This window comes from Ovis aries, chromosome 5 (assembly GCF_016772045.2).
Source record: "Ovis aries strain OAR_USU_Benz2616 breed Rambouillet chromosome 5, ARS-UI_Ramb_v3.0, whole genome shotgun sequence".
Lineage (NCBI taxonomy): Eukaryota > Metazoa > Chordata > Mammalia > Artiodactyla > Bovidae > Ovis > Ovis aries.
In genome coordinates this window covers 87,849,885-87,870,519 of record NC_056058.1, presented here as the reverse complement: position 1 = coordinate 87,870,519, position 20,635 = coordinate 87,849,885, and the positions used below count along the sequence as shown (strand labels likewise).

Here is a 20,635-nt window from a genome sequence, read left to right as displayed (position 1 = left end):
AGAATGTATGTGTGGGGTGTGTGTGTATCACTTTGCTATACAGCAGTAATGAACAGAACACTATAAATCCACTATACTTCAATAAAAAGATTTTTTTAAAGAAGCCGCAGCAAGATCCGTGAAACAAATGGGGTTATCATTTTGTGTTTTCTACTATTTATATCAAAAATGTTTATCGATTACTATGTACCAGCATGAATTTAGATGTTGGGGATACAAAAATAAACAGAAAGTTCCTACTTCCCTGTAACTTCTAGGGTGACTTTTATTATAGCAAAGGAATAATTACCCTACAAGGATTATTTTAATAGGTATTAGAAATTTCTCAAAAGAAAACATGATTAGAAGATAATTAATCATCACTTCACATAAAATTATAACAGATCACGATGAAACTTACAGAATTATGCTCTTCCAATTAGTTACCAGCATGCTATAAATTTTTTTAAGCCACTACAGTTACAAAGTTGAGCAGGAAAGTCATTTAGTTCCTTGTCCTCGAAGAGGAGCTGAGTATCATCACACTCCAATTCAATTACTGCCTCTCTCCGTCCTTCCCCACAAACCTATTCCGCCTGTGCCATCTCAATTAATAGTCATGCCAAAGCTGGTATAGAAAGAGTGTGCTTACCTATGCTTTTACTGCTATACTTCTAAGCCTATCTTTAAGACTCTCGTCTTACTTGCCACTGATTTGGGGGAGCACAAAACTTATTTTGAAGGCATTTAAGACCCTCCACAAACTCTCCCTGACTTGCCTTCTAGATTCAATTCTGACTTAGCACCCTTGCCAAAACAATTCTTATGAACTTTGACACAAATGAAGCATCAGCAGGCTCATATTACAAGTAAACAATTTTGAGTTCATATTTAGAACATTTCCAACTGTGGTGGTATTTGAAAGCATGTGACAATAAAATTCAGTATTTTCAGACAACGTAATCTAAAACAAGTAATGACTTGTTTATCATTTAATTTCAATGATAAACAGTTCCAGGTCACACTAAATTATATAGTTAAAATCACAAACTGTAAATCGATATAATTAAATTCAACTACATTGGGGGAAAACAGCAGTAACCCAGGGCTGCAGCAGCAGATGACATTTTATGCATGTGCACTACTTGACAGGCATTGTTCAAGCACTTTCCTAACATCCAGTAATTTAATTCCCATACCATCTCTGTGTGGTGGGTAACACTGTCCATGTCTTACAGATAAGGAATCAGACGTGCAAAGAGGATGAGGCAGTCAGCTAAGGCATTAGACTAGAACCTGCTGGACACATTTTAGAGACATCATGTAAGGGTTTGGCAAGCTGCAGCTCCCTTTCTGCAATTCCTCAGCAAACCAGGTAGATAACCTTCCTCCACCCACGACTGTTCGTCCTGCCCTCTGCCAGGTCATCACCGCTCCTCTCACACTGTTTCCTCAAAGTGCGTGATTCTACCTATTAAAACTGAGACTGTATCACATAGATTTGCACTGAATTATTCTTTCTCTTCATTTTTAATGACATTTACTGTTTCCTTTCTAATGCACTTAATTGTTTTTTAACTGTTTCACTTCACAGCTTATGCTGAGTCTGAGTTTCCCCAAGTATGCTGCGTGGTTCCAGGAACATATCCAGCATAAACAAACACATGTTGACTGTTTCTTCCAATCCATAGCACAGTGATATCCTGCATATACCACTTTATTAATAATTGTTCACATTTATTTAATGCTTACCATATGCCAGACCCTATGTTCATTTTCACCTGTATTATCATATTTAATCTCCATAATAAGTCTGAACTATAGATAAGGAAACTTAGGCTTTAAAAGTTTTGGGGCAACAATTTATTATGATACGCTTGGACCTAAGTTATCCGACACCAGCATCCACAGCTCCTAGCTAGCCACTGGCTACATGTGATCCTTCTATCCGGTTTTACTTCTAGCTCACTTAGTAAACTGCAGTTCCTTGGAAAGTGGGCTCTACCATATAATTCTTGTAGTCAGTCGCTCAGTCGTGTCCAGCGCTTTGTGACCCCAGAGACTGTAGTCCACCAGGCTTCTCTGTCCATGGAATTTTTCAGGCAAGAATACTGGAGTGGGTTGCCATTTCCTCCTCCAGGGGATCTTCCTGACCCAGGGATTCAACTGGCATCTCCTGGGTGTCCTGCATTGGCAGGCGGATTCTTTACCACTGCACCACCTGGAAAGCCCCTTTATAATTCTTACTAAGACTACTTACTGGGTTTTAGGGCAATGTATTGCTATGGTAATTGATGCTAAATCATGCTAACAAAACAAGGGATAGGTTACTGTGTGAGAATTTTAACCCTGACTGTAATCTAAAAATTCAATGATAGCAGTTAACCTAAAAAAGCAACTTTCCTTTTACAGTTCTGGACTACAATTACAATGTGGGCAAGAATGGTGCTCACTACACAATGTATCAGTAAGGTGACAAAATATACTTGTAAGAAATCTTAATCTAAATGGTAGAACATAGCCAACATGTAGATCTCAACTCTTTCGACTATTTAATTCCAATTTTCTTAAGATAGTTTTATTATATTTTAAAAGATATCTACTTAATATCATATTTACAAATGTTATCCTAAAACTGACATTAAATTGATATTAAATTAATATCACCGATCTTCTTTCCTTTTCTTACTGCCTTATTCTAGGAAATCTAGATTCTTCTCTTTATATAAAATCCCCTATCTAAAGTTATAGGTCTTCAGAGAGAGATGTGACTAACAAACAAGCTACTGTGAGCCCCTAGCTCAGGCCGGCTCTGTGACAGCAGCCCCCACTCCCTCCAAAGTTACTGAGCCATGACCCCAGGGGGAGAGGCTGCTCTATCCAAATAGAAGCTGCAGAGCCAGATCCTCTGCCCAACACAGGTCATCACTCACCCCTCATTCCTCATTCTTATCCCCAACCAGGGCCTTCATCTCAACTCTCAGGATGACCCCCAAAGTCTTCTCACTACTACACAGCCCTCTCCCCCTTCCCTCACGCAGTTGCCAGATCCACCATCTCTCTGTACTGCTTCCCACGGATACAAAGAGACTCTGCTGGTTAAGGAACCATCTAGGGTGGATCAAGGTGAAAGAGACTCAGGATCTTGCTACCAGGACTGTCCTTGGAACCCCAGATTGATTTCAGAAGGTTCCAGAAGCTACAATATCTAGTACAAATAGTATGAGATATCAGTCATACCAGATTCCATAAGCATTTCTAAAAATTTAGTCTGGGCAAGCAATAAATGCTGGAGAGGGTGTGGAGAAAAGGGAACCCTCCTACACTGTTGGTGGGAATGCAAACTAGTACAGCCACTATGGAGAACAGTGTGGAGATTCCTTAAAAAATTGCAAATAGAACTACCTTATGACCCAGCAATCCCACTTCTGGGCATACACACCGAGGAAACCAGAATTGAAAGAGACACATGTACCCCAATGTTCATCGCAGCACTGTTTATAATAGCCAGGACATGGAAACAACCTAGATGTCCATCAGCAGATGAATGGATAAGAAAGCTGTGGTACATATACACAATGGAGTATTACTCAGCCGTTAAAAAGAATTCATTTGAATCAGTTCTGATGAGATGGATGAAACTGGAGCCGATTATACAGAGTGAAGTAAGCCAGAAAGAAAAACACCAATACAGTATACTAACACATATATATGGAATTTAGGAAGATGGCAATGACGACCCTGTATGCAAGACAGGGAAAGAGACACAGATGTGTATAACGGACTTTTGGACTCAGAGGGAGAGGGAGAGGGTGGGATGATTTGGGAGAATGACATTCTAACATGTATACTATCATGTGAATTGAATCGCCAGTCTATGTCTGACGCAGGATGCAGCATGCTTGGGGCTGTTGCATGGGGATGACCCAGAGAGACGTTATGGGGAGGGAGGTGGGAGGGGGTTCATGTTTGGGAATGCATGTAAGAATTAAAGATTTTAAAATTAAAAAAAAAAATAAAAATAAAAATAAAAATAACACCTTAAAAAAATTAAAAAAATAAAAATTTAGTCTGGGACTATAACAGTTTTAAAACACGACAGCACATTTTCACACGTCTTGCTTCTATTTGCCTTATAAACTTTTGTAAGAGGATGCTAGTAAAGTTAGAGCTTACTATTTTTACAGAATATTTTTACTATACCAAATTCTTAATTTGTTTCAGAATTCTTACCTCTAATAATAAAAACAACACACTAATGGTTACTTACTTGGGCGATTCTGCACTTTCTCTGTTAAAGTAGAGTTGAGTAGTTCAACAAACAAAGACTCCGACCTTTCTGGCTCATCATCATCCAAGACTGAAACAGTTATTGTTGCCTCACTCTGATTGGCTCTAAAAACAGCAAATCCAGAAGCTGGTATATAGTCTTTCCCTTCAGTTGCTCTGGCTAAATTAGGTGGAAAATGAGGTGGCTTTTCCATATCATCCAGTGTTGCATATGTGACTTTAACTTTTCCCAAGAGGCCTTTTAACCTTATTATTGACAACGTGATGTTCTGGGTTGCTTCCTCCACTTTAATAGGTCTATTTTTCTCAGAAAAGATGAAGACCCCGTAAGGATCATCACTAGCCAAAACAATTAGTGTGGCGTTAGTACGAACGCCTAGAGAGCCACTGGAGACGCTGAGGATGGTCACAGAGAATGTTTTATCCAGTTCTGGATCTTCATCAGGCAATATTTCCACTGTGATGTTGGCGCTCTTCTGTCCAATCTCAAATGTGACATTGCCAGAGGTGAAGGCCAGATCGCCGTCAGGGTCAGAGTCTATGCTCCAAAGCAAAATCACTCGAGACAGAGCCCCATGACTTCTCATAATCTTTAAAATATTTAATATTAAAATATGTTAAAACAGGCATGAAATCCACCAACTTAGAGGTTTGGATATACAAAACAACAGGTTATTAATTTGTAATTTTATTTTATATAGCTGTTCTGAAGAATATAAGGTTCCTGAAGGCAATGCACTACCCATCTTTGAAGACCCTCAGGGAGTCCCACTTAAAATGACTATTGTATGAAATGACAGATTGAAGGAACATGCTTATCTTCTAACTAAACTGCAGCTGTATCATTTCTGCAACTACAACATATATCAGTAATAAAGCAAATGCAATTAACAGTGTATTATATTGTACATTCAGGAAAATGTTTACATTTCCTGCAAAGATGGTATACACTTTATTGTAAGGAATAGATGACTGATAATTTTTCTGAAAAGTTAGCCATAAGACTCATCTTTTAAAACGGACTATATTTAATTTCAATATACTATGGAAAACAAAAATTCACCAAAAAATGCACTCGACCCAAGGTTATATATTTAAGAAGCAAGAAATGCTTTTGTCAATAGTATGTTAAAAAGAATGAAAAATCTTTTTAAAAAAAAATCACTTTAATTTACTGTAGTGTTAGTTGCTCAGTCTTATCCAACTCTGCAACCTCATGGACTGAAGCCTGCCAGGCTCCTCTGTCCATGGAATTCCCCAGGCAAGAATACTGGAGTGGGCTGCCATTTCCTTCTCCAGATCTTCCCAACCCAGGGATCAAACCCAGGTCTCCTGCATTGCAGGCAGATTCTGTACTGTCTGAGCCACCAGGAAAGCCAGACTTCAAGTTAAGTCCCAACTAAAAGTAATTTTTATACTTAAAATAAAAATGCTGATTCAATTAGAGACAGGAATTTTTATTTAAAAATTTCTTTATAAACTTGATGCTTTCCCTGAATCCTTTTTCCTTTCTTTCTTGAGGATTTAATTATCCTTTCTAAAGCTGTTTAATTTATTCCACAACAGTTTACTGCAGATCTGCCATAGAATACAGAAAAGATATATTTTGAGTGATCTTTCTTCATCCTTTGAATAAAATCTGAAGACACTGACCAAGCTTTTGGCTCCTCTAAATTATCTAACAAAAGAAGCCTTAACTCCTACTGGATGAATGTAGAGTAGAAACACATATACATACCCCCCCCACACACACACATACACAGACCACATAGAGATGGTATTATTATTGCTATTCACAAATGTTTTGCATTTTCTTTCCTTTTGGGAAAGATACAAGCCAGGATTACACTTCTCTACCCAACTACTTTCACGTTGTCATGTGACATGCTTTGACCAAAGAAGTTAAATGGAAATGCTGTGAATGACCTCCAGAAAGAAGCTGAAAAGCCAAGTGTGCAGTTTCCCCCAACCACATCTCCCCAGTCAGTGGAGACAGAAGTATCTATTGAGTTACAGCCTTTGCAACTCTTAGTCCTAAGTGATTGATGACAGCCAACTTCAGATGGGACATAAAACATGAGTGAAAAACAGATCTTTGTTGTAGTAAGTCAATTAGAATTTGGAGATGTTGCCACAGTCCATCTGAATTAAGATAGAAAACTATACTTTATTAATAGATACTTCTTAAAGAGTCAGGAATCCTCAGAATCACAATGCATGCAAAATGAAATACAAAGACAAAAGACAAATCACTGTTTAATTATTAATTTGAATTGTCTGTGCTACTAGATTTGTTAGGGGAAGCACACTGATTGAAACCGCCCACTCTGGCCAGGTACCATAGTAACCATTTGCATGAGTTGTTTTATGACAGGAGATCCCAGTAAGGAATACGGAACTAATAAGCCACCACCAACCGGAAGAGTTCAGGAAAGGTCTAAAGGAGACACCACGTGTCCGTCCACTTCCCAGAATCCCTCTCGCTAGCATCCATCTTGGCTGAGCAATGCGTGCACCACCAGGAAAGACTCTGAATTAGAATGACTGGCCAAAGACCACCCGGAAACTAATCCCATCACCATAAAACCGGAGACTGCGAGCCACCAGCAGAGCAATTCTCCTGGGTTCCCTTACCCTACTGCTCTCCACCAGGGTGCCCTTTCCCAATAAAATCTCTTGCTTTGTCAGCACGTGTGTCTCCTTGGAAGAATTCACTTCTGGGTGTTAGACAAGAGCCCAGTTTCGGGCCCTGGAAGGGGTCCCTATTCCTGCAACAGATTCAATCCCCTCCACTTCCATAGAAAAAAATTAACATAAAGTATGCCTTAATAATACAATAAAACAGTGTTTTAAAAAAAAAAACAGAAAAGGTCTACGACTGGAGGAAAGAATGTACTCACATTGAATATAACAGTACTGTATCCATCTTCTGGTTCAGTTCCACTGACAGCAAGTGACTCAGGGCTAAATTCAAATACACCATGAGCATGGTCAGAGGCTGCAATTGTCACTAGAACTTGGGAAGCCACTCCTAGACTGGCTGCATGAATAAGTTCCAACAAACAGAAGAAAATGTTAATCAGTAATTTACAAACCAAAGGGAAAAGCAAGGAACAACTTTTTGAAAAGAGTTGCACCATTCACTGAGTGTGTTCTAATTTGCTTTAGAAAGAAAGGCAGACACAAATGGCTGCCACAATATTCGTGCTTTTATGACCTTCCTCTGTTTGGGCTCCAACGTGACATACAAGTGCTGTATAAGCACTTGAAGATGAATAAGGAAAACTTGTTTTTCTTTTTCTTCTCTATGAAAGAGAACATTCTTCCACACAGAGCATAGGAGGAAAGTCTCTCACGACATTTGCTGACCTTGGAAGAACATGAGCCAAAATGACTTCTACTTTTATAAAACAGTAGTTTTTCTATGATTTTCACCAGACTGACTGCACAGATTCTTGGCTTCCAAATGTGCAGTAATTCTACTCCTATTTTCATCATATTACGATATAACAGGTCTATCTTTCCTGGTCTCACAGAGTCCAGTCCTATAACTAAAAAGATGCCAAAGTCTAAACAAAGAAGTACTTTTGTCCTAGGAAGTATGTTCCGCTTTTATGTTGAACATTAAATATGTGGACAAGACATTAAGGAATCCCAAAATTAGGACAGTAATTAAATATAGAAGTTACAGGAGACATTGGCAGAAGTTAGGAATGAGAGGGGTGGTAACAACTTCTGAAACGAAAATATAAAACCTGACACTGTGAAAAAGGAATGTTTTGTGCGTTCTTCAAAAGGAATCTTTTTGAGGGTTAGAAAGAGTTCCCCCTAAAGAAAAACAAATAGTCTATGTATTGTCTCTTTATATGAAAATATATTTGAGGTAAAAAAGCTGAACTATATTTATATATATAACATCTAATTCAAAAGGCATCCTCTTTTCAATATTTCCTTCAGTAAATTGGCAATTTATTCTCCCCATTTATTTTCTTCTTAATTTCTCTTTCCCATGTGTTTTATTAAATGCAGCATATAATAACTTACTTGCTGTTATAAAGAAACTCAGTATGACACATTTTACATGAAAATATAAATATTCTATTTATCTGTTTTTTAGGTATTCAAAGCTATGTAAAAGCTTTTTCAATAATCACTTTTGTAAATGGTACCAAGCAAAATTTCTGTTATAATTAGAATCAGGAAACTGCATTAGGTTCACAAAGAGAGGAGGAGAGTCTGAGTTTCAGAGGCAGACAGGATTTGATTCTGACTTGATCACTCTCCAGCTGACTTGTAACAGCGTGGAGCAAATAACACTTGCTAAAGCTGTGCTGCTTAATGAGACAAACTATACAAAGGACCTGCATATAGCGGATATCGATAAACAGTTAGTATTGTGGTCTCTAAAAAGAAAAGTTACAATGCAGAATAGTAAAGGGCCTTGGAATAGCTGCTTACCACGTTTGTGATTAGCTGGAAGGAAGAATTCCATGTCCCCATCACCACTACCACTGCCATCAACCCTAAAGAGTTCAGTCACTTCACAAGGAGAAACACAGAGTCACGACCCACACAACATACATTGAGAAAGGAGAAAATTGAGAGTTCTTAAAACATATCCAGCAAAGAGGAAAATTCAGAAATACTAGACATGCATTCTTTCAAATAAAACAGATTAGGTGGTAATGGTATAACACTAGTCAAGCTACCAAGTTATAAAACGTTCATTCATAGCTTCAGGAAAATATTCTACATAGGCTGCAACTGGCACTTCCCATTTCTGCCAATTTAACTAGTTTTATTTTTAAATTTTCCCTTTATAGCAGTGTAAATTGTTTTCATCATTTATATAAACATTTTTAAATATTTGTGTGTATCTATCAGCCTATACTTAGTCCTATAAACCTGTGACAGTCACCTTCCCACTTACAACACTATGTGTGTTAGCCACTCAGTCATGTCTGACTTTTTGAAATCCCATGGAGTATAGCCCACCAGGCTCCTCTGTCCGTGGGATTCTCCAGACAACAGTACTGGAGTGGGGAGCCATTCCCTTCTCCAGGGATCAAACCTGGGTCTCCTACGTTGCAGACGGATTCTTTACCATCTGAGCCACCAGAAAAGCCCACTTGCAACAACTAATTCAAAAACTGAGGAAATGCATCTAACATTTCCCTCTAGCCATACACTTAAGTTCTCACATTTCGGCATCTAGACAAGTGGTGTAGAAACCTCGGCTTCAGCCCTGGCTGTGACAGACACCAGCTGTAAAACCTTCAACCAGTCATGAAAGCCCTTGGCACCTCACTTTTCTTACCTATAAAAGGTGCCTGCTGCTTTTTATACAGAACTGCTGTAAAAACCAAATAAAGGATATCGTAGAAAATGAGGGACCTTGGCAATATATGAAGACTGGTTCTAACTTTACTTCCACTACATCTCAGAAGCCAACTATTATTTTACCAAGTAATCATTTGCAAATAAAGAAGGCAGGAAGGGCAGTGGTGGAAAAGGAATAAGAGGAGCAAGATGCCATCCACACTATGTGCTTCTAACCATATCCTTGATTGACATGTGAGCCTAAGGTCTGCCCTGCTCTTCCAGGCTTCTTCCAGGTTTCCCCTGCCCGGGTCTGGGATACACCAGACATGAGAACTGATGACACCCAAAACCTGAAACAGTCCACGGATTCCAGGGAATATCCAGTGCATGGCTCTCCTTTCATATTAACCACAGGTTACAAGGAAGAGGGGCGAAATTTAATCCCAATGTACCCTGACTAGCATTGAACACCTACTCGGGTGGCTGTCCTATGTAGAATGGGTCTTACAGGCGAAACTGTGGAATAAGGATTTCTCCTTTGTTCCCCACAAAAGCTTAGTTCTACAAGCTATTTCACCTCTTAGGCAGTCCAGCTATGACTCGAGGAATGGAGGCCAGCATCTAGGTTCCTCTACCTCCAATCCCCACTCAAGGTGGGCTGGGAGGATCAGATTCTCTGGCAGTACTGCAAGCTTAGGACAGTGCAAAACTGGTTTTCAAATGAGTACTCATGCCCAATAACACACAATATATATTCTAGAGATATAGAAGGAAGTTCCTCTATAAAATCACAAGTAAACACTATGATCACAAATAGAATTTCTAAAGAAAATCTGATGTTCCTTATCAATCAATATTAGGTAAGGCTCACTAACATTTTCTCTATTACCCAAGTAGTTTTCGCTAGAAGTAATACAAAAAACAACTTTTCAAATACTTTACAGTGACTTCTGATTAACGAAGTCCTTTCATGAAAATAACGATCTGGAAATGGGAGGACTTGTCTCTTTGAGAGAAGCAAAGCTGCTACTGTTACATGACACCAGCCCAGCAGGGTGTCCAGCTTACTTTCGCTGTTTTATGTAGTCAACCAAGCTGTGGTGCTATTTAATCATTTCCCTGACTTGTCCTCTCCTTTGGTTTCACCTGCGCTTTGGGAGAATAGGGAAGGAAAACACGGAGAAATTCTGTCATATTTACCCCAAAGGCTCATTAATACTAAAAGACAATCTTAGTATTTCTGTCCTACCCAATATCTCCCCCTTGGATGGCTTATTCAGTACTATGACTTTCCTCATCAAAACAAAAAATAATAACAAGATAATAATACCAGCTTTTGTAAGGGAAGAGACTGATCTGATGAATACCAACTCTCAAATTCTTACACTTATAAAGATAATAAGGTACACATCTCATGTATTCTATAAACCCCCAGCAGCACCTGATAATCAAACACAGTGATACTTCTGCAAAGAAACATATACAGTTAATCTATCTGGGATAAATAAAGACGATAAGCCCCCTCTCTTCAATACAGAGGAGTTTTGCCACAAAATGGATTTTTGACTCCAAAAGTCTGTGATAAATCAGAGTTTTCAGTATATTAGAAATGAGAATATTGTTAACCTGCTTTATTGATAATTACTTCATAACAGGTTTCCTAAAGGGATTAATTTTGATCTATTCTACAACTGGATATAGCTAAAGGAGCTACTGTGAAAACTGAAATGAGAAAGGAGGAGAGATGATTTTAGAGGTACCTACTATAAATGATAACTATAATTTGGTGATTCGGTATAATTAAATTATTTCACTGTAAAAGCACATCAACTTTAGGAAAAGACCAAAGGATACTGAAAGAGGGAAAACCAGCACAATAGGTTAATTCAAAAGAAACTTATTTACTTAATCCACTATCATGGTGAGTGGACAAGTAAACATTTGATATTTTTGAGTCACCATTCTTACCTCCTCCTTCCAAGTTTAACAACTCAACTTTAAAGGATTTCTCCAATTCAGGAATAGAATTATCAGTGATATTTACAGAAATGTACTTAAATCTTTCTCCTGGTTGAAATTCTAAGGTACCAGCAACACTCTGAAATATAAATAAAAGGTTTGTTCATTCGATTATAATTATTTTGTGTATGAATGTATAAGATGAGAATGTTTACTATGCCCCAGATTGTTATAAATACTGAAACAGATGAAGATAAATCTAAAATTGAAAACATGTAAGTGGCTATGAACAGTGATTAATATAAATTCTAAATAAATACTCTCAAACTAAATAAAGTAGTTGGATTTTTATTTCTCTTACTTGCCTATTCATCAAAAAACTATTAAGGCAAATAAATCTGTACAGGTAAAATCCACAAATTCCTAAAAAATTAATTCAATGAGATATATGAAATTCCTTTGATTAAGTATCCTGAGAACTATGCAGTTTACATCACTGAGTAATTTAAATACTAGGGTATAATAATAATAATGGCATTTTCATTCCAAAAATTTCCCCTAGCAATAATAAATATTGATCCACTGGGCATTAATCATTCTTTGATCATACTCAAATGAAATTCATAATATAGATTTCCCATCAGAAAAATTCATAACTAAGAGAAAAATAAAGAATTACTTGAAGTCTTAAGGTCTTTTTTTCTCCCATTACCTAATATAAGCATTTTCCCCTCAAGTCATGAGAATAAATTTTAAAGACGTTTAAATTTTTCTGTGGTTAGGTTTTGTGGACAACTATATTTCATCCTGTGGAACAATTAATGATCCTAAAACTAAACTGAGGAACCCAAGTACCAATCCACTTAATCACTCATTTATTAATTTTTTTTACAATATCTTCAAACACATAGCATTCACATGACATCATTTAGGATGCTTAGGACTCAAAAATAGTCAAGACGTATCTCTATCTCCATGAATATATTCCAGAAAGAGTGTTAAGCACAGGATAGAAAACAATGGCTATAGAAGACATATGCAGGCTCAAGAGAAAAAAAGTACCTTTGCCTAGTGTCCAGTTATCAGAGGAGCAATTCTACAAGTCTTAACAACAGAAATAACATTTGACTGTCTTAGGAAACCACAGTATTTAACCCTAGCAATATCTTACACAATTGGCCACTCCCTCACTCTCTGGTATTCCATGATATCACACTTTCTGTTTTTCCTACTTTTTTGGCTCATCCTTGTGTTCTTTGCAATTTTAACATTCTCCTAGGACCTGAAAAAGCCATTTTTCATCAGATTCTCTCTAGACTCTTTCTCTAGACAGGCTATACCATATTCTAAGCTTTTAATGTCATGTATACGTTTCCAACTCCCAAATTTCTACTGGCAGACCTTATTTTATTCCACTTCACTTTATTATACATTGCAGACAGGCATTTTTGTTTTTGTTTTTGTTTTTGTTGTTTTTTTTTTACAAATTAACAGTGTGTGGCAACCCTGCACAGAACAAGTTTATTTGGTACCATTTTTTCCAATAGTGTTTGCTCACTTCATGTCTCTGAGTCACATTCTGGTAATTTCTGTCATAGTTCAAATTTTGTCATAATTGTTATATTTTCTATTGTGATCTGTGATCTTTGATGTTACTATTATAATTGTTTGGAGGCCTAGGGAAAGACACCCATAGAAAATAGCTAATTTAATACATGTCGCGTGCGTTCTGACTGCTCCACTGACTATCCATTTCCCCATCTTGCTCCCTCTCCTGGGGCCTCCTATTTCCTTAGATACAACAATATTGAAACTAGGCTTATAAGTAACCCTACAATGACTTCTAAGTGTTCAAGTGACAGGAAGAGTCATATGTCTCTCACTTTAAATCAAAAATTAGAAATTATTATTAAGCCCAATGAGAAAGGCATGTCAAAAGCTGAGATAGGCCAAAACCCATACCCCTTCAGCCAGATAGTTAGCTAAGTTTTAAATGCAAAGGAAAAGTTCTTGAAGGAAATTAAAAGTGCTACTCCAGTAAACACATAAATGATAAGAAAACAAAACAGCCTATTGATGATATGGAGAAAGTTTTAGTGGTCTAGATAGAAGATCAAGCAAGTCACAACATTCTCTTAAACCAAACCCTAATCCACAAAAGGCCCTAACTCTCTTCAATTCCATAAAGGCTGAGGGAGGTGAGAAAGCTGCAGAAAAAAGGTCTGAAGCTATCAGAGGTTAGTTCTAAGGTTGATAGAAAGATGCCAACTCCACAACACAGAAGTACAAGGTGAAACTGCAAGTGCTGATGCAAAAGCTGCAGCAAGTTATCCAGGAGATCTAGCTAAGATAATTAATGAAGGTGGCTAAACTAAAGAGGCTTTCAATGTAAATAAAACAACCTAACATTGGAAGAAAACACCATCGAAGACCTTCAAAACTAGAAAGAATTCAATGGCAAGATTCAAAGCTTCAAAAGACAGACTAACTTTCTTATTAAAGGCTAATGCAGCTGGTAACTTTAAGTTGAAGTAAATGCCCATTTACCATTCCAAAAATCCGAGGGCTCTTAAGAATGATGCTAAACCTACTATACCTGGGCTCTATAAATGGAACCCTAAAGCCAGGATGACAGCACATCTGTTAACAACATAGTTTACTAAATATTTAAGCCTAATGTGGAGAGCTACTTCTCAGAAAAAAAAAAAAAATCCCTTCCAAAATATCACTGCTAACTGACAAGGGACCTGATCATCCAGGAGTTCTAATGGAGATGTACAAGATTCATATTGTTTTCTTGCCTGCTAACACAACATTCATTCAGCAGCTCATAGCCTGAAAACTCTCAGAAAGGTCTCCAAAGGTATTAACTTTCTGACAGTTATGGAGGATAAGAATATCTTTTCTCATTTTGTTTTAGTTATTAAAGAAAACGATAATCCAACTGGAGATTGAAGATGGCCATATATGTCAAATCCACAACTAACAGCATACTCAATGGAGGAAGCAGAAAGCACTTCCTCTAAGATAAGAAACAAGACAAGATGCCTACTCTCACCCCTTTTATTCAACAAATAATTTTAGAATTTGTCTGAAACACAGAAGACTTCAAATAGCCAAAACAATCTTGAGAAGGACATAGCCGAAGAAATCACATTCCCTGACTTCAGACTATACTAGAAAGCTACAGTAATCAAAACAGTATGGTACTGGCACAAAAACAGACACAAAAACCAATGAAAGCAAAAGTAAACAAGTCAAAACTAATAAAACTTCCAAGTTTTTGCACAGCAAAGGAAACCACCCACAGAATGAAAATACACCCTATCAAATAAGAGAAACTTTTTCCAAATAATATGACAAATAACAGATTAATATCCAACATATATATACAGTTCAGACAACTCAACATTAAAAAAACAACTCAATTTAAAAATGGGCTAAAGAACTGAACAGATGTTTTTCTAAAGAGGAATGTAGATGGACAAGCACATGAAAAGATGCTCAACATCGCCAATCATCAGGGAAATGCAAATCAAAACCACAATGAGATATCACCTCAACACCCGTCAGGATGGCTGACATCAAAAACAGCACAAATAACAAATGTTGTCAAGGATCTGGAGAAAAGGGAACCCTCATACGCTACTGGTGGGAATGCAAATTGGTACAACCACAGTGGAAAACAGTAAGGAGGTTTCTCAAAAAACTAAAGATAGAACTGTTATATGATCCAGCAATTACACTCCTGGATATATGTCCAGGATATATATTTGCTGGATATAAACTTACTAAAGGATATAAATTTACTATTTCGAGGAGACAGCTATATTTCCATGTTCACTGAAGCATTATTCACAGCAGCCAAGATATACAACCTAAATGTCTGTCAGCAGATGAAAAAAGAAAATTATATAGATTCATAAATACACTGACAGACAGACAGAAAGAACAGAATATTATTCAGCCTTAAGAAAAGAAGGAGTCGTCCCTGGTGGTCCAGTGATTAAGAATCCACCTTCCAGGGAGGGGGCGTGGGTTCCATCTCTGGTTGGGGAACTAAGATCCCACATGCCAAGTGGCACAGACAAGAAAAAGAAGTAGATTCTGTCATATACAACAACCGGGATGAACCTAGAGAACATCATGCTAGGTAAAATAAGCCAGACACAGAGAGACAAATACTTCATGATCTCACTAATACGTGGAATCTAAAAGAGTCAAACTCACAGAAGCAGAGACCAGCCTAGAACAGTGCTTGCCAGGAACTGGGGGAAGGGGAAAATAAGGAGATGTTTACCAAAGGATCCTTCCAAAGTTTCAGAAATGCAAGGTGAATAAGTTCTGGAGCAGTACTATACTGTACACCTGAAATCTGCTAAGACGGTAGATCTTAAACTTTCTGAAAGAAAGTGAGAAAGGAGGGAAGGAAGGAAGGGAAAGAAAACATTATGTGAGGTGATGGATATATTAATTAGCTTGACAGTGGCAATTATTTCACACAGTATATGTATATCAAAATATCAAGTTGTAAATCTTAAATATATATAATTTTGTCAACTATACCTCAATAAAGCTAAAAAAAAATTTTTTTAAAGAACATCAGTATAAAACTAAAGTATTTCTTTAAGAGAATGCAGAGAAGACAGCACTAAGCTGAGTTGAGATGCCCCATGGAAGGTATTTCATACCAAAGTAGCTAAAGATGAAATAAATGTCAGGGCAAGAGAAATATAACTTGTCAAAAAAAAACAAATCAGAAAACTTTGCCAACTGCAATACAGCCGAAATTAATTGAATTCACTTAGCCAAGTTTTCTGGAATTTGGGAGAAAAAGTATGCACAAATTACTGAAGACTACACCTTTGTACAGGTCTTATTAGGAATAAAAGGGAAACCAAGATAATTAATATTAAATTTAAAGAAAAAGATTCTTTGGGAAAACAAATGTTGAAGGAAATAAAATACTTCCTGAGAAGTATAGCCAAGAAGAAATTATGAGCATTCACTTAATATGAGAGGTGGTGATAATAAGACTACATAACAGTTATTCAGGGTTGCCATATATGAGCCACATACAGTACATGACACTTAAAACTGCCATCAATCCTCAGGGTGACCTGCCCAACAGATAACTTCTCTCTCTTACCAATAAGGAAACTGAGGTCAGGAAAGACTGAGTCTCCGTTAGGCCACACATTTAGAAGCTCAGTTTAAACCCAGTTTCCAAACTGGTTTTCTTTTTTTTGCCAGTACCACACAGGTTCTCACTTGGAGAAAAAAATTAAAATTGAAATGACATAGACACATAATTTTTTTACAATTTTGGTTGTGTTCGACAGACACAGACAAGGGGATTTAAAATGTGTACAAAACATAATTTTTAAATACGTATGATTAAAATCTAGAAGATTAAAATAATATGATGAAGACTATGACAGATAAACTGGACGAGAGAAATCAATGCTAAGTCACTTCACTCGTGTCCGACTCTGTGCGACCCCACAGACGGCAGCCCACCAGGCTCCCCTGTCCCTGGGATTCTCCAGGCAAGAACACTGGAGTGGGTTGCCATGTCCTTCTCCAATACATGAAAGCGAAAAGCGAAAGTGAAGTCGCTCAGTCGTGTCCGACTCTTAGTGCCCCCATGGACTGCAGCCTACTGGGCTCCTCCATCCACAGGATTTTCCAGGCAAGAGTACTGGAGTGGGGTGCCATTGAAATCAATAGGATAGCTATTTAAGTGTCAGACTTTGGGGGATGGAAATACTTTAAATTCACATAAATTTAAAGGCTTCACATAAATCTCAAACCATCAATGCTTCTTTTCGTTGTTTACTAAGTTGCATGCACAGTGCCAAGCCCCTTGCAGTCCTCGAAGGGGACTGTGTCTGTTCTACAAGCGTATGTACTGCTTCAAAAGGATGAAGGGATTTACCTGGTAGTCTTCAGGACTGAATGCTGTCAGCGACACTGTTCTATATTCTGCCATAACCCTCCCCAGGAGCCCTTGCGCACGGACGACCAACAACCTAACTTCCCCATCTTCCTCCCGCACAGTGACGTGGGGAACACTGCTTGCAGGCAGGGTCATTGTGTCCTCAGGCTGCGGAGGCGGCCCAGTGGAGAACTGTAGCAAGCCTGGCAGATACAAAGAGAAGCAGGGCATATTTGCCCCAGTTATCTGTGGAAGAATTTCATACACACTTGAAACAATCTTACACAATTATTTTGATTACCAGGATAAAATTCAGAGGGCTCTCCTTTAGAAAAGACCTCAGTGATGATTTGATTAACGTGCTTTTGACACAGAATATGATAGCAAGCTTTCAGGATATTAAAAACTAAAATGACAATTTTCCTTGTCTCTATCCAAAGAAAACTTTTTTAAAAGGAAACGTCAATAAAAAGAACAGTGATGGAGTTTTACAATACATATTATCACACATTTACTCATATATTGGTCTCTAGAATTCATCCTTAAACATATAGCAAAACAAAATTAATGGTACCCCAAAGGACTTGCAATTCATTTTTTTTTAATTTAAGTATGAAAATGAGTTGAAGAACTTCCCAGGTTTCCTACACAGATTTTTTATTGGATGGTTTCCTACAAAAGAACTACTACTTTTCAGTGCAGAAAATAGTCTCAACTTATAACAGACATCTGTTACAGTCACCCAACTAAGAAAATTATCACTTTTCAGCATAAGACCAAAAGAAATGAATACAAACAGACAGTGATAACTCTACTTCTTGAAGTCTAACAAAACATAAATTACAAAGTACTTCAATCAGGTGTTAACATATCACAGTAGGATAGTTTTTAAAACTAAAACTTTTGATAGCCATGAATAAAAATACTTTGATTTTCACTTAAAATAACCCTGCATATACTTTATAAAATATATTTTTAAACTTTAGAAATTGGTTCTTATATTTCATACACATCGTCCCTCAAAATGGCAGCTCAGAAGTTCAAGAGCTTAGAAGGTTAGAGACCCAAATGATTTTTCAATCATTTGCAAAAGTCCCTTAAACTCTTAACAAAAGCAAGTATACCCAGAGAAGGGAAGACTATTCCTGCACAAGGCCTTGCTTACCATATGGATGATCACTCGCTTTGATGGTGATATCTGTTGTTTCCTTTTCAGGGTCTATGCTTGCACCACTGGTGGGAGTCGAACCTATTTTCCCATCTCCAGGAATCGCAGAAACCAAGGTCACACGGAAATACTCATTAAGCTCAGGAATATCATCATCAAGGACATAAATATTCAGGACCTTTAAATACAAAAATCCAGAGGCACTAAGCAATGATGCAAATAGAAATTATTTACCACTCAACCAGAAGAAAATAAAGCAGCCAACTGAAGTTACTTTCTCACATGAGAGATTGCTACAAAAACCTATACATCAAAACAGAGTGAGAGAAAGAGAAAGATCTGAGAAATTAACTCTTTAATCAATAATGGGTACTGAACAGTAATATTTTCTGTATAAAAATATCCTAGTTACGTATTAATATCATAGCATATGTGATATAGTGATATACCCGTATCATATATTCTTTGTACCAAAGACAGCAGTATTACCAACCTCAGGATATAGAACTCCTACTTAAGGAACTGCACATTATCTGTTAGGATATGGTAGGACTGTAGAAAAGGGCAACTTGTCTAGTTACTGCCTAAGGAAAGTCTGACATGCTAGAAAACAGATTTACAATAGACCCTCGAAGTCTGGCATACACAAACTACCCAAAAAACATTTGGAAAAGAAATAGCAATAATTCAGCCATGCTCTGCAAAATGTAAGTCAAAATTAAAAGTGAAAAAATGATTCCTCTCTCTTCTATTAACTGAACAAGCATGTTGACATCTACAATGGGCAATTTCTAGTCCAGAGACTTAAGAGTCTTCTGTAGGAGAGAAACCTGTGGAAAAACATTTAAAATGCAATGTAAAAATGTCATGGAGTTTTGTACCAAATAAACTGAGAACAAAACAATCTGCTCTACCCATGTCTCCTGTATTGCATTTCCTGTATTGCAGGTGGATTCTTTTCCCCTGAGCCACCAGGGAAGCCTCTATCTAGTAAAGGTTTTACAATAGACAGGTTTGAAGCAAGTCTTAATGAATTAGTTGTAGTTGTAAGTAATTATGGGGAAGGGCAAGTAAAAGAAACAAGAGCATGAAAGAATAAGATATCTGGGGAACTACAATTAGACACTAAGGCTGGAGTAGGAGGGAAGGCTGGATGGATAAACAGAGGTCAAGATTATAGGGACCTGTCAGGGATCATGAGAAAAATGAACTTCATTCCATAGAGAGTAAAGCAAAACTGAAGAATCATAAGCAGGAGACAGACAAAATGAGAACTGTGTTTTAGAATCAGTACTAAGGCAGAACGTAAACAGAGCGGACGGAGCCAGAAAGGGTGCAAAGGGGCTGAGCTAGGAGGTGATGGACCAGAAATACTGAGGTTCTAAACTAGTGCAGGGACAAAGGAGATGAGAAAAAGAGATGGATTTGAGATTTGTTCTGGGGACAAAAGACCCAGATCTTAAAGACTCAGCAAAGGGAGTGAGGGACAGGAAGGAATGACACATGATTTCCTGGTTTCTTCGAGAAAGGAAGGTGACAACCGTCTGAAAACAGACTGTAACTCCAAATGCAAGTTTCAAACACTAGTCATTGGGCCTAAAATCATTTGGAAAGCCTTTTTTCTAATGTAGTTTTTCTAGCACTAGGCCTAAGAGAATCTGAATTTGGTTTCGATGTTCATTTTGATCAGAATTTTAATTAATAAAGTAATATATGGAATGGCCAATGTGCTCAGAGGAGAAGCATAAAACTGACACTTCTACTCAATGCTTGTCATTGTTCTTGAGCTAGAGAAAACAAAAAGTAAACTTAAGATTTAACACATCTCGCCCCATAAAGCAAGCTGACAAATGTTACTACAAAAAGCAACACCAAACATCAACCTGTGCATTAAAAATGAAGCAATTAATAGTTTTTCAAGTGTTGAATGATACCAAAGTAACTGCTCATTTTAGTGAAATGAAGAGTTTCAAACTGAA

General features: G+C 37.4%; 1 protein-coding gene across 1 annotated transcript in view; it reads right to left on the bottom strand.

Moving 5' to 3' along the window:
* ADGRV1 (adhesion G protein-coupled receptor V1) overlaps positions 1-20,635 on the bottom strand; it is a 552,816-nt gene that overhangs the window by 442,871 nt on the left and 89,310 nt on the right. The window contains exons 23-28 of the mRNA XM_027970511.2: positions 18,654-18,834; positions 17,489-17,691; positions 11,560-11,689; positions 8,728-8,808; positions 7,170-7,309; positions 4,250-4,859 (exon numbers count right to left, since the gene is read on the bottom strand). Of these exons, the coding sequence (XP_027826312.2) occupies positions 4,250-4,859; positions 7,170-7,309; positions 8,728-8,808; positions 11,560-11,689; positions 17,489-17,691; positions 18,654-18,834 (1,345 nt within the window). The remainder of the gene's footprint in view (positions 1-4,249; positions 4,860-7,169; positions 7,310-8,727; positions 8,809-11,559; positions 11,690-17,488; positions 17,692-18,653; positions 18,835-20,635) is intronic.